The sequence below is a fragment of the Colletotrichum scovillei genome (assembly GCF_011075155.1).
Source record: "Colletotrichum scovillei strain TJNH1 chromosome Unknown Contig00003, whole genome shotgun sequence".
In the NCBI taxonomy this organism is placed as follows: Eukaryota; Fungi; Ascomycota; class Sordariomycetes; order Glomerellales; family Glomerellaceae; genus Colletotrichum; species Colletotrichum scovillei.
Genome location: NW_023336261.1, coordinates 3,823,316 through 3,839,821, shown reverse-complemented (window position 1 = coordinate 3,839,821; position 16,506 = coordinate 3,823,316). Strand labels below are relative to the sequence as shown.

At 54.9% G+C, this 16,506-nt stretch overlaps 5 protein-coding genes across 5 annotated transcripts; 3 read left to right on the top strand and 2 right to left on the bottom strand.

Annotated features, from left to right (window-relative positions):
• Positions 1-19: 19 nt before the first annotated feature.
• On the bottom strand, positions 20-6,435 carry HER10_EVM0001034 (peptidase family C50; the record flags this gene model as incomplete). Its single annotated transcript, XM_035470796.1, has 2 exons — positions 20-3,233; positions 3,284-6,435. The coding sequence occupies 2 exons, from the start codon at positions 6,433-6,435 to the stop codon at positions 20-22; spliced, it is 6,366 nt and encodes a 2,121-aa protein (XP_035335616.1).
• Positions 6,436-6,769: 334 nt separating this feature from the next.
• On the top strand, positions 6,770-9,101 carry HER10_EVM0000560 (uncharacterized protein). Its single transcript, XM_035470336.1, has 2 exons — positions 6,770-7,312; positions 7,378-9,101. The coding sequence occupies exons 1-2, from the start codon at positions 6,856-6,858 to the stop codon at positions 7,548-7,550; spliced, it is 630 nt and encodes a 209-aa protein (XP_035335573.1). The 5' UTR covers positions 6,770-6,855; the 3' UTR covers positions 7,551-9,101.
• On the bottom strand, positions 7,595-8,794 carry HER10_EVM0002953 (Sir2 family protein; the record flags this gene model as incomplete). The annotated part of the gene is made up of 1 exon (XM_035472644.1): positions 7,595-8,794. One exon carries the CDS (start codon positions 8,792-8,794, stop codon positions 7,595-7,597), a length of 1,200 nt encoding a protein of 399 aa, XP_035335796.1.
• Positions 9,102-11,311: 2,210 nt separating the features above from the next.
• HER10_EVM0010851 (cation efflux family protein) lies at positions 11,312-13,843 on the top strand. The gene is made up of 2 exons (XM_035480298.1): positions 11,312-12,961; positions 13,042-13,843. Exons 1-2 carry the CDS (start codon positions 12,040-12,042, stop codon positions 13,641-13,643), a joined length of 1,524 nt encoding a protein of 507 aa, XP_035336514.1. The 5' UTR covers positions 11,312-12,039; the 3' UTR covers positions 13,644-13,843.
• Positions 13,844-14,313: 470 nt separating this feature from the next.
• On the top strand, positions 14,314-16,394 carry HER10_EVM0006300 (D-xylulose kinase; the record flags this gene model as incomplete). Its single annotated transcript, XM_035475889.1, has 3 exons — positions 14,314-14,596; positions 14,658-15,100; positions 15,183-16,394. Exons 1-3 carry the CDS (start codon positions 14,542-14,544, stop codon positions 16,392-16,394), a joined length of 1,710 nt encoding a protein of 569 aa, XP_035336116.1. The 5' UTR covers positions 14,314-14,541.
• Positions 16,395-16,506: the final 112 nt, after the last annotated feature.

Genomic DNA, 16,506 nt, shown 5'->3' with positions numbered 1-16,506 from the left:
AAGCAACAAACCTCCCCCATCAAGCACCCTCGGCCTTGTCCTTGCCAATATACACCGGAATACCGTATACACATACCGCGCCAGCCGTGATGTACCTAAACCGACAGGCGTCCCTAGCTCTGGCGACAGCCTCCACGAGCGACGCGTTCCCACGCCCGGTAGCCTTTGTCGTCTCCTTCTTCGCCTTGGTCTTCTTCTCCGTAGCAAAAAGCCCCTTGCCCTTGCCCTTCTTCTTCGAGCTGTCCTCAACAAACGTGCCCCTTTCCATCAGTCCCCATTCTTCGAACAACCGGCCCGCATACCGGTCAATGTCCCTATCCGTCACGTCCCACAAAGTGCCCACAACGGCGGGACACCCGGCGAGCATGTAGTTCCATACTGGACCGTGGCACTCGTACTCGCCGACGTTCTGCAGGGACGCCGAGCTACACCCCATCAACAGCGCCGCAGCCTTGCACTTCTCCAGTCTTCGGATTGTCTTGCCTCGAATGTACTGCGCGCCGCTGCCGTGACCAAAGTAGAGGAGTATGTCAGACTTCTTGAGCGCTCCCTCGAACTCGTCCTCGGTCGGTGTACGCGAGACGATGCCTGTCCAGGACTCGCCCAACTTCTCCTTGAGGGGCTTTTCGAAAGTGGCGAGAGTGTTCTTGAGATCAGAGCCGGGGTTCAGAATGTACGTGCCACCGACAGGTGATACCGTGTGTCGGTGGTGGACCTTTTCATCATCAGGATCTCGGGCCTCGCGCTGCTCTAGAAGTAGTCGACGCAGACAGGACAATGAGGGAACGCGAGAATACGCCAGACCCTCCGTGCATGGGAGTGATTCCCAAGGGAAGGCATGGAGAGCCTTGTCGAGGATGAGAATGCTGTGGGCGCCTTCCTCGGGCTCCGAAGTCTTGGCAGCGTTATGGTACGCCTGAAGAGCATCAAACGTATCCAAGACCATGGAGTCAAAGTCAATCTCATCGTAGGCATTTCTCTCGCCGTGGAACTGAAGAATATCCACGACAAAGTAGAGAAGATCGTTCAGAGGCTCCTCAAGATCGCTGTCCGGCATAGACGGGTCTCCCAAGCCAACGAAAAGATCGAGGATACGCGGCTCCAAGGTAATCTTGGGGGACTTGCTAGTCTTTTTTCCTCGGACCTGCCTGCGCGAGGGCAGATGCTTGTCAAGAATCTTGGAAAAGGCCTTTTGGAACTTGGCGATGAGGTCGGCGCGATGACGATGTTGGGAGAAGATGCCCTTGAACCCACCCAGCCAGACCTGCTCGACATTGTCGAGGAGATCCTTGAATCTGTTGTCCAGATTCTCGCGCTGAGCCCACCATGCTGATTTGGCCCCCTTTGCAGTGTAGTCACCAGTGTTGTGGCAACTCGCGTTAGTCGCCTGGATAATATCCATAAGCTCGTCGTATCCATGCTGGAAGTCGAAAAGCTCGTCCTCGCCGTCGCGAGAAGCCACACGCTCGAGCGGTAGTCGCAAGACGAAAGGGCTCTGGCCTGACTGTAACTTGGTGATGCACAAATCCTTGCGGTTGTCGCTTAGCGCGATCGACAGGACACTCCACGCTTCAGGAATGATGTCGATGTAGTCACGCTGGAATTTCGCCATATCGTCAACAGTAACAATGCTTGCCCGTCTATCATCCTTCAACGTGAGAGGAAGTGGCCAGCCCGCCTCGCTGAAGCTGGCATTGAGGTGATCCGTGGCCACGGTGTTTCGCTCCCGTTTCCAAGTCAGATTTCGTGCAAACTCGACGGAGCAGGCGGCATATCCAAAGCCTCCCATGTGTTTGGGCGTCTGATGAGAGGCTGCCGATAGGAAAATGCCCGTGCTCTGAAGCAACGCAGAGATGCGATGAACCAGGTGTCCGTTTCCTGAAATAGCAGCGGCAGCTTGAGCTTCCATGAGCTGAGCTTGCGCTTGTTCCAAAGTTTCGACAAAGGTTGCGTTTTCTCTCATCACCTTACGCTCGGCAGAGGTAGCACGGCCTTGCGCCTTTCGCGGAGAGGATGCCGTCGGTTGCGTCTTTTCCGTGTTATTTTTGTCGGTTGCGGCGTGGATGGACGGGTAAGAGATGGTTGATTCCTTCACAACCGAGAAGACCGAATCGCCCTCCATCTGCTTGATACCCTGTTCAATCAAACAAGTAGCCTCACCAATCTGGACTCGCAAAGACTCTCGCAAGCTGCTAGACATCTGCTTCGCCTCCTCGAGAAGTTCTGCTGCTGCAGCCCAGTCACCCTTACTAAGGTGGACAAGTGCTTTGTACAACAGCATGGAGGCTTTGAGGTCGGATGCGCTATCGTTTGCTGCAACGATAGCGGCCTTTGGAGCAGCAGCAGCAGCAGCTTTTGTCTTGGGCGCTGCCACTCTTTTCGTAACTCTGGTCGCTCTCGTGGTTGCTGGGACCGCTGGCTTAGTCACTCGTGTTCTGCGCGCAGCCGGTGCCTTGAGCGTGAGCTTTGCCATCTTACTGACCACCTGCTCATCGTTGACGCCAGTGATTGCGCCTCGGTTGCTGTTGTTAAGGGTGCCAAGCGTGACCTCGGCAAGCTCAAGGAGTAGATTCTCGTTCTCATGGTCCTTCATCTCTCCAAACGAAGCACTGAGCTCGCAAGCCAGCTGGAACGCTTGACGTGTCGGCTTAACAGCCGTGGCCATGAGCTGCCTTGCTTCATTCAAGTAGCCAAGGCTCTTATCGAGTTTGCAGGCCTTCAGCCATACCGAACCGATCCAACTAGCAGCCTGAGCTCTGTAGATGGAGGCGTTTGTGGCGTTGGCAACCTGGTGCGCCTTTTCGGCATAATAGACAGTCTCTTGAAACATTCCCAAGTGAGCGTATACGGAAGAAAGGTGCAGCATGGCTCTCAGAAGACCACAAGCAAGTGCCCAGCTGTCAGGACCGTCGGATAGCTCGATCAGATTTGTCGAAATGCCAGTCGATACAAGGCTTTCCTCCGCATCAGGAGAACCTTCTCTAGAGGTCTGCTTGGACTCTGCCTTGGGCGCATCTTTCCAGCGAGCCTCTAGTTTTGTCCAGTCCTGGAACAAGATTCGCACGCTCGTCTTGGCGTGGAACAAAGCATGTTGATATTCACCCTTGTCCCAGTTGATTCGGGAAGAAAGACTGGCAGCTCTGGCCAAAAGCAACTTTCTTTGGAGCCTAGGAGCCTTCCTCACACTGGAAGAGTTTTCAAAGCTGATCTCGCCCTGCAGCAGCATCTTGTGGCTACCTATTGTTAGCCGAATGCCCTCAATTCTTTAGGAGATATGACTTACGCCGCGTCAGAGTTCTGGTTTGCCAGCTGATACTCAGAGAGGGAGATCTGAAGGTTTACGGCACCAAGGTCGGGATTGGTAGCTGTGGCCTCTGCGAGTTTCTTGGCTTTATTGAGGATCTCTTCGGCCTTTTCGGAGTAACCAAGATGTGTGTATTGATCCGCGAGGTTACTTTGCGCCTGGAGAAGCAAGTCCGTGGAGGAATCGGAGAGCTTGGACGCGATGTCGGCACATAATGTCAAAACAGATAATAAGAATTCGTCCTCGCCCCTGAGTCTTGCGTACTCGGCAATGGAATTGAGCTGCCTGATGAGTCCCTCAGTGTCGCTAACCTTGGATAGGAGGTCATCCTTGGTCTGGCACTGGTTGACAATCGAACGCCAGATACTCGTTGACTCTTCGAAGTCGGCTGTGCGCCACTCTGCCTCTGTTGCGACGAGAGCCAGTGTAGACGAGAGACCGGCCTCGAGATCGGAGACGTACTCAGCTAGGCTAGCGTCATCGCCAAAGTTCTGGTCACGACAGAGCTGCAAAGCAGCCTCTGCCTGCTCTCGAAGGCTCTGAAATTCACCTTTGTCGCCGATTGACATGGTGAGTAGCTGCAGCAACGTCCGAAGGCGGCGGACGGGAAAGCGATCGGGCGCATAGATTCTCAAAAGAGCCTCGGTAACCGGGTCCTTGATGTCGTCAGGCTTGGGGTCGCTAGACGAGTTGAAGAGGATGAGTTGAATGATGCGCTCCAGGACCGCAGCCCGCTCAACATCCGCAAGGAAGAAAGTCCAATCATTCCAGGATTGATCGAGCTTGACCATTGTACCTATTGTCCTTGACAATGTCTCGGCCTTGACGCTGGCGCTCCAAGCCACTGCAGGTGAACTCTCAGCCAAAGATGCAGCCACCGTGGACAAAACTCCATCTTCAACCATGTTCGTGCAAATGAGCTTCAGTGCGTCGCGAGCATCGTTGACTCGACCAGCCTGCTTACAGAGGTCCGCAAAGTACTCGAGTTTCGCTGTTGTCTGCGCCTTCTCCTTCTCCTCAGAGGAACGATCCTTGACACAGTCTACAGATCGTCTCAGAGCTCGAAGAGGAGTCTTATCTCCGGGTTTAGACTCGGCGTTGCGACGATACCAGTTGAAGAACATGAAGTAGAGGTGCGAGAGTTTGACGTGGTAGAGGCTTGAGGCGTCTGCCTTCGAGAGTGCGATACTTGCGTCGCCTATCATGTCCAAGAGAATGAGGCACTCTTGAAGTAGGCCGTCAAGCACTGTCCAGGTCATTTTGTTGTCGTCAAGTTGAGATTTGGCGATCATCAGGGCCGAGTCCAGGATTTGTGTTATCGAAGTAAGTAATAACTGTTTCCTCGACTCGTAGCGTACGTGATCTTTTGGGGAAGCGTCTTTCGTCGGCTGCTTCCCCAACCATCGAAGGGCAAATCGAGGAAATTGGAGGACGAGGTCGTTGAGAAGTTCGTCTAATTTTTGAGACTTATCCGTAAGTTTGCCAGCCAAAATTCCTACTGCCGACCTACGAGCAGCTGATAGATTGACCATGAGCTCCTCGAGTTCTGTGACGTCACCCTTCAGCGTCCCTTGGAGGGCGTCGTAAACTTCCTTCAAGTACGTAGACAGCGACTCCAGAGGTAAAGGTGTCTGTTTCCCGTATACAGCTACAAGCTGTGCGGCAACCGCGCAGCGCTTTGCGGGGGAATCGCTGGCTGGGTCCAGAGTCGCCTTGATTTTCGAAATCCATTCGGCGGCTTCCGTGAAATGGCGAGCAGTCTGGGCCACCGTTCCCAGAGCTTGATAAATCACAACGAGTGGTGATTTCGAAGCGACTATCGGCTCCAGGCGCTGACTCTTGACCATGGTGATGATGCGATCGAAAGCGTTGAGAGACTTGCGATATGCCCCGGCTGAGTCAGACTTGACTCTGCGAATGTACGAGGTGATGCACCGGGAAAGTGGTGAAATGATGTCTTTGTCCACATCTGCCTTGTGGCCAGCCATGTGCCACCAATGCAGACGCGCCTCCAATCCCAGGGTTTGTAATTCCAGCGCAGTAGCCGGGGCGCAACTCAGACGGCAGTCCACGGCAACGTCATCGTCTTTGCTTGCCAAGCTCGGGGCTAGAGAGAGGAGAAGTTGTGAAAGGAGATCGAGTTGTCGCGCAGCCTTCGTCTTCGCTGAGGCGGACTCCTTGGCTGATTCTAGGAGGAGGTTGATCGGTGAAGTCGGATGGGTAGGGACCAAGTATGGCAATGCTGCTTCGATCGTTGCTGGTTTCTTATTCGCAGACATTAAGCGCAGGATCTGCGTCTGAGTCGTGATTACCAGGCCAAGGGTCGGGCCGGAGAACTTGGCATCACCAAAGTCCAAGATTTCTGCGAGACCTCTGACTTTGGTGCTTGCCGCTGTTGTTCTAGCTGCTTTCGTCTTTGGTTTTGCTGAAGGAGCCATTGCGTCGATTCTTTGCCTCAAAAGCGTCAACTCCCGCAGCGCATGCTCCTGGAGGTCTAGTCCGACGAGCTTGCCAACAAAGGAAGATATCCCGCTCTCGAGTTGCAGGTCGGGCAGCTGCACTGCGCCAGAGGTATGGAGGGATCTCAAGCACGCAAACGCAGCTCGGAGGCACTCTACCGTCGCAAGGCAAGTGACTGTGGGAATCGTCGTTGTCGTGCTTTTCGTGGGCTTCGGTGTTGTTGTGGGTGACGTCGAAGTTCTGTTGAGTGAACGTGGCTGCATCGGGGTCATGGGCATGGAGTTGGACCGCCTCAGGGGCCGTTTATTCTGAGGCTTTCGTAGGTCATCGCCTGAATTTTGTCGTCGGCACGGGGTCGAAGGTTGGGCGGGGGGCGCAGGCTTGGATGCCTCGGTGAGTGATTTGAGGGCGACATTGATTATGTGCGCCGCCAGCGCGGCCTTCTCCTTTGGTGTCAGTTCCTCCTTTTTGCTCGCAGTCGCGGCCCCCCGTGCTGTGCCAATGGTCTTCCCTCGTGTCGTCGTCGCCACTTTCTTCTTCTGCGCTGTCGATTGCGCCTCGGCCTCAGTTGCGAGAAGTTCTTTGAGGAGCACTGTGGTTGTTGATGTGCATGTTGCAGTCGACCCAGCCGCCGCCTTAACAGCGTCGACTTTGCTTTGTAACGTAGTCATTAGGTTGTATGTATCCGGGTCATAAGAGGCGTTTCGTCATGAAGTCTTATTATTCGTGAAGAGGAAATAGGAATTGTTTCCTGATCCAAACATGGGCAAATGGCCGTTTGTAGGTAAAGGTAGTTTGATGTGTGACTTCATGCTAGTCCACAAAGGCCTGCAGTTGGCAGTTGTCAGGTCTCGCTAAACAATGCCCCGGAGCGTTGCCCGGAGCGTTGCCCGGAGCAACCGCAATCCCGGTTCGGTCCGTGCAGCAGGGACCATCGATGCACGGGCCATCCGGAGTTTGAGAACCGCGAAAGGAGCGCTCTCGAAGCTTTTTTGACTCCTTCCAGAAGAACATCCATTTCGAACACGGCAGCACAGCGAAGACGACGTGTGTGTGTTCTTACAGAGGTTGACTCTTTCCTCCCGCCCATAATGTCTCGAGTTGCGACACATAGGCTGTTCGCAGCACCTTCAGGCCTCCGCGCCGTGGCCATGGCGCAAGCTGCGAATCGCTCCTTCTACCTCCAGTCGCGACACTCAAGCTCCCTTCCTACGGTAGCGCAACTCGATTTCTGGAAGGGCCTCATCCCCAAACCTTTCAGGTCCGAAGAGAAACTTACCGACGATCCCATGATCAAGCGAGTCAAGCCGAAGAGAAAGAAGGAATGGAACCCGGCCACGTTCTACATTGTCATCTTCCTCCTGATCGGTTCCATGTCCATCAACATGCTGTCGACGAAGCAGGCGTTCGAGGCGTTCTCTCGACAGGCAGATGTCCGCATCGGCGTCTTGCGGGAGGTGGTTGAGAAGCTACAGAGGGGCGAGACGGTTGACGTGGAGAAGGCGCTGGGTACGGGCGACGCTCAGAAGGAGTTGGACTGGGAGGAGAGTATGTTCTACAATTCACAAGCGCTGAAATCGCGTTGACGATGCTGACCACAAGTTTTTACTTAGTGCTAAGAGAGATTGAGCGAGAAGATGTGTCGCGACAAAAGAAGCAGGAAAAGGCACGGCAGGCGGAGGCCACAACAACGGCGGCGGCGAGTAGCAAGGCCGAAGCACAACCGACAGCGGCAGTGCCCGAAGCCGCAAGGCCACCGGCGCGGGGCATGTCGAGCTTTTTTTAGTTATGCAAATGGCAACGCTTTGGATTGGTACAAATCGTGGTGGTCTATGACAACATATCTTTGAACACGCCATGGTTCTCTTCGGGCGCTCCTACGGTCCCAACCGGACCCGAGGCGGTCCTTTGCAGCTGGCGTAGCTGCTCTACCAGCGCGGGAAGCACGACATCGGTGGACACTTCTGTCCGCACTCCCCGAACACCCGTGGGGTCCGGGTCTTCCACGGCGGAGATCTGGTCCTCGCCCCGTACGCCTCCGGTGTTCACCACCGCAATGGGCATGCCGCGGTCCAGCGCCATCTTGGCCAGCCGCCAGGCAGAGTACGTGGCAAGTGAAGTCCCCAAGATGAGAAGCTTTCCGGCCCCGTCAATGGCCTCTTCGGCCGCCGTCTTGACGTCGCTCGGAATGCTCTCACCAAACATGACTACGGCGGGCTTCAATATGCCCCCGGAACTGGTGGATTTCCACGCACCATCGTGGTCGACTTCGACAACGTGCTTGGTCCCCTCAGGCGTGGACGGCGGCTTCGCGAGACAGTGCGGGCAGGCCGGGTATCTAAAGGTGGTGTATGGCGCGCCTGGCAGATCCACGTCGCCGTCGGGGTTGGACTTGATGCCCTTGGCCTTGCGCTCGGCAGGATTCTCCGTGTCGAGCGCCCCGGAAGCTAACGCTTCGACGAGGAAGGCTGCCCAGGCCGGGTTGAGCCTCGCAAGCTCATCCTGGAAGGCGTCTCTGGGGTACTCGTTCCTGCAAGTTACACAGACTGTGGATCGTAGATAGCCGTGCAGCTCTAATGTTGGAATGTCAGGATGAGCTGTTGAGTGAAATGAATCAACGTTTTGCGTGATGACGCTCCGAATCAGGCCCATGTGGCCCAAATCTCGGATGGCATAGTGACCATGATTTGGCGACGCCTTGTGAAGCGACGTCCAACCCAAGAAACTCCTGGCCCAGTACCGTTTCCTCGCCTCGTGGTTGGCGAGGAACTCGTGGTAGTAGATTGGGCGGTAGGTCTTGTTCACGCGATACGTGCCATTGACGCCTCGGTAGTCGGCGAGACCGCTGGAGACGGATAGGCCCGCCCCAGTCAGTACGACGGTCGACCTCGGCAGGCCCTTTGGAGGCGGGGCCGTGAAGAAGTTCTGGAGGGCCGCGACAGCACCGGGGATGGTATTTGCGGTGCTTGGACGGACTGTGGGAGGGGCCAAGAGTTCCGTGTAGGGAATGCGCATAAGAGGTTTGCGCATTGGGGCGATGATGTTGCGTTGTTGTGGTTGAGGTTGCGTAAGGCCTATTCGGGATGTGGGAGGGAATTCCGGAGCCGCTTGAGAGTCTCAGTCAAGGGGGGAAGGTAGCTCCGGGGGATGTACGTGGACGCGGCGGAGGCTCAGCAGAAAGAGGGAGGAGAGTGGATGGGAAAGGGGGTGGGAGGAAGTGGTTATGTGGACATGTTCACCCTGGCGTTGAATTTAAGAATAGAAGTGATCAAGGGACGGAAGGAGATTTCTGACAAGCGCGTGTTAATGGAAACGTTGCGACAGGCTCGAATTTCAAGCCGCATGGTTGAGTTGAAGGGGGCGATCTGATTATCAGTGGTCAATTCGTCATGATTCGGGGGGGAACCAGCATGCCAGCCGGGACTGCGAATCCACTGAACCCCACAAGATGACCAAGCCCAGTGTGGCTTGACTTGGTAAAGGCATCCGCTTAGGTAACATGGGTCTTTTACTGTGTAGTGTAGAGGTTTTGCCTTGACACGGGCCACATCAGATGTCTGCGACAAGTGACGGCCCTGCGTCAGATTAGAGAGAGATGAATTCACAGTCGTGCGGAGCATCTGTACAGACTATCTGTAAAGAGGCAAAGAGGATTTACGCTTGATTCTTTCGGGTTGGTATTTGAATAAGATTCTCAGGGGCATCTTGCGTGGCCTTTTCGCCCAATGACATGTCTGCTCAACCACACCTCCGGGCTTGCAGCTCGAGGACGAAGTTACCTTCTGGAGAGAGACAGTCCGACAGTCATATCTGGGTTTCTACCGTGGTGGTTGCAGCGGACCATGTCCGTCGTTGTTTGGTAGGCAGGACAGATGGGCATGCGTCGACACGTTGAATGAACCTAGGTACTCCGTACTGCGTTATGGATACGGACACAAGCCGATGGGATATACTGGATACGTTACGATTCATAAGAGGAAAACCACCCGTAGTGAGAGAGGCTATTCTGCAGTCCCGGGTTCCATAACGTAGTCTAGAAGGGTTTTGGTTGTGGGTGGGCGTGGCTGACGCATGTCGTGGCTTTCTTCAAGTACGAAGTAAGGTGGGTACCTTGCTCTAAAGCGGGTAATGCATGGAGAAGCATAACGTGTACGAATCCTCGGTGTACGCAGTATTGACAAGGTAAAAATATACTAAGCATTTTGGCACTGTATCAAAAAGTAAAGTTGCCGTAGCGCAAGGTTAAAAAAAGAGAAGAAGAGAATTCAAGCTTCTTCCCCATAGCAATTCCCGGCGGCGCCGTACTTCGTACGTACAGTGGGGTGTCAAAAGTGCCAATACAGTGCACAGTATACGCCTAAGTAGGTGATTTTCAACAGCACTTTCAAGCATGAATATAACACTAAAATATAAAACAAAAACAGGAAATTACTATTTTACTATATAATACTAATATGTATAAGTTATACGTTGTTTATAATTGAACTTATTAAGTTATTAAATCTTTTTAAAATACGTTAAGAGGAGTTTTTATTATAGTGGGTTATAGTGCTTAATAAGTGCTAAATGCACTGTGTTTCTTAGTAATTTTCATTTTCTTAATATCTCTATAGTTTATTTTTTATCTTACGTACTTAAATAATATACTAAAACTATATAATAATTATTTATATATAATATATATAGTTAATTATTTTTAAGATTTTTTTCGAGCTATGTTGGTACCTAATTGCTAGAGATATCATAATATAGATAGGGGTTGACTTAGTGGACTTAACGTGACGCACTGGGAGGTGTATTGAGACTTTTGACACCCCACTGTATGTGCCAGTGCCACTGTCCACAGGTGCGACGAGACCGAACAAGCCAGTTTCGAAGAAATTTGCTGCCACCCACGGAAGGACTGGGGGTACGTAGGTAGCTTCGGAGCCCATTGAGTTCATGGATGGGTATCATGGGCTCCCCTTCTCTTGGCGTTCAAGTTGCATCCGTCAATCAGATGGAGCCAATTCACTCGACTCTCGCCTTGTGGGGAATGACCATTGGTGGTGATTTTCCATCCCACTTCACTGCTCAGTCTCTCCCATGACATGCCCGCCGTCCCATCCCATCCATCCCGTCACCCATCCCATCCCATGCCCGTCAGGCACCACCTTTTAGCTCGGGTCGGTTGGTCGTGGGGCACATTGTAGGGGTACCCTTTACATCAGCAAACCAGCCGAGCCTCAGCGACTACGCAGAGTACTGCCTCTGCAAGAATTGCAGTGAGAATACTTGACGTCTTGTAGGTAGTTTGTATCTGGGTAAGTATCCGTACTCGCACTCTGTCTGCTACCAAAGGTCCCTCTACTGCGTAGAGTCTAAGGTAGGTACATACTACCTAGTACGTAGGTAGAGAGAGGTCTTAGCCGCAAGTTGCAGCAGATCAGATCAACCAACCCGCCTTGCCGCTACGCTACGCTACCTTACCGCTACCGCCGCTGCCGGAACCCTCGCCTTGTCAGTTGGGAAAGTTTTGTCTTCCTTGCACCGAATTGCCGCGTTGCCTTTCTTTTCTTTTTGCTGGAGACACACACTTGACACAGTCTCGCACAATACTCCGTACATACACACACACGCACACACTCACAACCGCACGCGCGCGCACACCTTTTTGGGCACTTTGTGCTTGCTTTGCTTTCCACTGCGTTTTGGGTACAGACTACGGATACAGTCCCAGCCAGTCTCCAGATTCGAATTAACTCTCACCCCCCGTTTCTTACGTCGGCTGCACCCCAAGCCAGCCCCCAATTCGTTCCCGTAACCCTTTCCCTTCCTCCCATCCCTCCCTTGGGGCCCTTTCCACCTGGACCACCCGACACACCCACCCCTCCTCTCCTCCGTCCACCTTCCGTCTGCCGATCTACCTGCGAAGTATTCGTACCTTACCTTACTTACCGCACGGTACGGTTGTGGTTCAGTTTGGTGTGTCGCGGCTTTTCGGGCTGGGCTTGTCATGTACGCGTCCCTGGCCTGCTTGCAATTAGCCAACCCGTTATTCGTCCCCTCACCCCTTCCACATCAATTTACCTTGACCCTGCTGCTTGGAGAGTGAGAGAGAGAGACTGCAGCGAAAGAGAAGGCGCGAGACACCTATCCGTAGCCACGCCTACGGAGTACACACACTATCCATACACATACGCACGCATACCTTACACACAAACACAGCCGAGGACATATTGGTATTGGATCTTACCTTACCTTACCTTAAGGTACTCCTCAACCCGGCCCCAGGCATGTCGACCCCGTCCAAGCGTCCCACGGCACTGCTCCGCCGCCTTTCCGCTGCGAGTGGGAGTGCGTGGGTGACGTCTCCAAGAACGGGAACGGGAACGCACACCCTCCTCCGCTGCCTCAATTCTGCCTACCCCTTTAGGCCACCTCAACCACATCCAGCTCTGCGCCGCGTCTCCCTCCGCGTCTATCAAACATCCAGCCCGGCCGCCTCTCCCTGCGATCCCTACTTAACCCCCAGCGCCGCCCGCCTCCACCTGACCTCTTCTACTTCTTCCCTCCCTCACCTCACAAACACCTTGACGGCTGCGAAGAACTCATCCCCTTCATTACCAGCAACTGTCATCATGTCTGCCACCACCACTGCCACCATGACCGCCAACCCGCCTCAGTCTCGCAAGAGCCACGGCCATCACCACCATCACCACCACGGCCACGACAATGTCTACCTGACCTCGGCCAACAAGAATGACGCCGGCGTGCGCATCACTCGCATCGGTCTCTACTCCAACCTCGGCATGGCCTTTGCAAAGGGCGCCGGTGGCTACGCATTCGGCTCCCAAGCCATGATTGCTGATGCCTGGCACAGTCTGACCGACCTGGCATCCGACGTCCTGACACTGGCCACTGTTTCGTGGAGCTTGAAACCCCCGACCGAAGCATTCCCCACTGGTTTCGGCAAGATTGAGAGTCTGGGATCTCTGGGTGTCTCCAGCATGCTTCTGGGCGGTGGTCTGTTCATGTGCTGGAGCAGCTTGATCACCCTCCATGCTCACCTCTTCCTCGACCCTGCTTCTGCTGCAGAGGCCATTGCCCACGCTCATCACGGTCACAGCCATGGTCATGGTCACGCTACACCGAGTTTGCACGCGGCTTGGTTGGCTCTCGGAACAATCGCAATCAAGGAATGGCTGTACAGAGCTAGTAAGCGCAACCCCCCCCCCCCCCAAATCCTTTCAGGCCCGAGTAGCTGCAAGGAACAATGCTGACAAGGAGAAAAACAGCCATGAAAGTCGCCGTCGAACGAAAGTCCTCCGTCCTCGCCTCCAATGCCGTTCACCACCGTGTCGACAGCTGGACCGGCATTGTCACACTACTTGCTATTCTCGGTGCAAACTTTTTCAAGGATGCGACCTGGCTGGATCCCGTTGGTGGCCTGATGATTTCTCTCCTCGTCATCAAGGCTGGTGCTGAGAACACTCTGTCTTCCGTGTACGAATTGGCCGACCGCGCTATTGATGACGAAGTCAAGGGAGATGTCCAAAAATACGCCCTCCGAAGCCTTTCTGATGTCACCAATGGCCACGAAGTCGATGTTCGCAACGTCTCGGGTGTCAAGTCCGGTCAGAACTACCTGGTGGATATCGACTTGGCTGTGCCCGGAGCTTGGTCTGTTGAGGCTGTCCGAGAAGTGGAGGATCAGGTCCGAACACTGGTCGGTGCCAAGGTCCGTGGTGTGCGAAGGATCAAGGTGCGCTTCGTCCCGAAGGAGGCCGACGTTGCGCGCCCGTTCGACGAGTTCATCCCTGGAGAAGCCAACCGAGAGGCTAGCGAGGAGGCCGACGACCACAGCCACACCAACGGCAATGGTCACAAGCACGACTAAGACAGCCCAGTCCCATGTACAGTTGGAGGAGGAGCTTGCCATTCACGACGAGATACCCTTGGTTTTCCTTACCATTTCTGGAAGCGTGGTAAAGCCACCGTCTTTTTGTCTTTTCTTTTTTTGCCGGTCTACAAGGGGGGGTCTTGCTACGTATAGAGAACATTCTTGGAGAGAGTCCTTCAAGGCATCCATTTGCATCAGGGCGGCGTTTAGGGAGGGGTCACAAAAGGCCAGCCACAGGCCGGTCGTACCGAGAGACTTGTTTTAAATATCTCTCATCTGCTGAATAACAACAGATTTGCTTTGTATTGAACCATGTCTGTTTTCGCATCAAGGTGTTTATGAGATCACTCGTCGTTAAAAATGCCCGTCTATCCTGACCAATCTCGCAAGTGCGTTCTACGCAGCGGGACCCTTAGACGCGGCTGTATGCAGGGCGGCAGGGCGCATAGAGCACGGGACGAGCTATTCCCGACCCCCGAGTCGAGGGGACAAGGCTGCATTGGCTTCCGCCAAGACGTCACACGATCATTGGCGCGCGTATCCGTCGCATCAGTCTCGAAGTGTGCGATTGGCCCGCTCGCTTTTAGCCTGAATTGCCACAAGGCTGAGAGAACCATGCAACCTGTCCCAAGTGCCCCAAAGTGACAAGTGTGCCCCTCCATGCCCACACACCCCACGTCAACGTGATGTACAAAGTAGTGGGCAGCGGTCAACTTTTGGTCCCAGATAACCGGATGTTTTGTGTGTTTCGTTTTTCTCCTTTTCATATGACGATTGAACCAATTCTTTGCTTGTTTGGACAAATTTGAGATAGACACGATACTTAATTGACTTGCCCCTCCCCCTTCCCGCGAGTGTTGTGCAATATCTCTCATCTCACTTCCCTCCTCCCATCATGAGTTCCGGTCCCTTGTATCTCGGGTTCGACCTGTCGACCCAACAGCTCAAAGGTTAGCCAGACCACCCACGTTCCATCCCGCTCGAACCTTGTGAGATCTAACACCATCACAGCAATCGTCGTCCAGTCCGACCTGACCGTCGTATCCGAGGCCAAGGTCGACTTTGACGCCGACTTTGGCAAGCAGTATGGCCTGCGCAAGGGCGTCCTGACCAACGAGGCCGAGGGCGAGGTCTACGCGCCCGTCGCCATGTTCCTCGAGGCCATCGACCTTGTCCTCAGCCGCCTGTCCGCAAAGACGCCCATGGACCGCATCAAGGGCATCAGCGGCTCGTGCCAGCAGCACGGCAGCACCTACTGGGGCAAAGAGGCCGAGACGCTTCTGAGCGGGTTGCAGTCCGACAAGCCGCTCGTCGAGCAGTTGAAGGGGGCGTTTTCGTTCCCCTACGCGCCGAATTGGCAGGATCACAGCACGCAGGCGCAATGCGATGAATTTGATGCCAATTTCGGGGCGGCGCAGCGGTTGGCGGAGGTTACTGGCAGCGCTGCACACCACGTATGTTTGCCCCCCCTGTTTTCCAGCTTTATCTTGTCATCGTACGTCGTGTGAGTAAATACTGAGACGAACACCATGGTAGCGCTTCACCGGCACGCAAATCATGCGCCTCCGCCAGAAGCGCCCCGAAATGTACGCCGCCACATCCCGCATCTCCCTCGTCTCCTCCTTCCTCGCCTCCGTCCTCCTCGGTTCCGTCGCCCCCATCGACATCAGCGACGTCTGCGGCATGAACCTCTGGGATATCCCCGCGGGGAACTGGAGCGAGTCCCTGCTGGAGCTCACCGCCGGCTCCAAATCCGGCGTGAGCGACCTCCGCGCCAAGCTCGGCGAGCCGCGCCACGACGGCGGCGGGTCCATGGGCGCTATTTCGGGGTACTTTGTCCGGCGGTACGGCTTCAGCGCGGAGTGCCAGGTTGCCCCCTTTACGGGCGATAACCCGGCTACGATTCTTGCGCTGCCGCTGCGGCCGATGGACGCTATTGTCTCGCTCGGCACGTCGTCTACGTTCTTGATGGTCACGCCCGTGTATAAGCCCGATGCGGCGTATCACTTTTTTAATCACCCGTGTACCCCCGGGCAGTACATGTTTATGCTGTGCTACAAGAACGGCGGGCTGGCGCGCGAGAGCGTGCGGGATGCCCTTCCCAAGCCCGAGAGCGGTGACCCCTGGGCCAACTTCAACAAGGCCGTGCTCGATACGCCGCCGCTGGACGTGCGGTCCGAGAAAGACAACGCGAAGCTGGGGTTGTACTTTGACCTCCCCGAGATCGTGCCGAACATCAAGGCCGGCACGTGGCGGTACACCGCCAAGCAGGACGGAAGCGCCCTGACCGAAGCCTCGGCGCCGTGGTCCAAGGAGACGGACGCGCGCATCATTGTCGAGTCGCAGGCGCTCTCGATGCGTCTGCGCAGCCAGAACCTCGTGCACAGCCCCGAGTCCGACCCCAAGGTCCCCGCGCAGCCGCGACGGATCTACCTCGTCGGCGGTGGGTCTCTGAACCCGGCCATCGCGCGGGTCATGGGCGACGTGTTGGGCGGCGCGGAGGGGGTGTACAAGCTCGACGTGGGCGGGAACGCGTGCGCTCTGGGCGGTGCGTATAAGGCTGTTTGGGCGCTTGAGAGGGGCGAGGGGGAGACGTTTGACGAGTTGATTGGGAAGCGGTGGAGGGAGGAGGGGGCGATTCAGAAGGTTGATGGGGGGTACAAGGAGGGTGTGTTTGAGGGGTATCAGCCTGTTGTTGGGGCTTTTGAGGAGATGGAGAAGAGGATTTTGAAGGTTGCTCACAACTGAGGGTGTTTAGATTATGGTGTGAGCGATGGGTGATGGGTGGTGGGGAGAATTTAGATTGATAGATTATGAGAATGAATGAATGTGTTCCTACTACTGGCGTATTTTATCATGG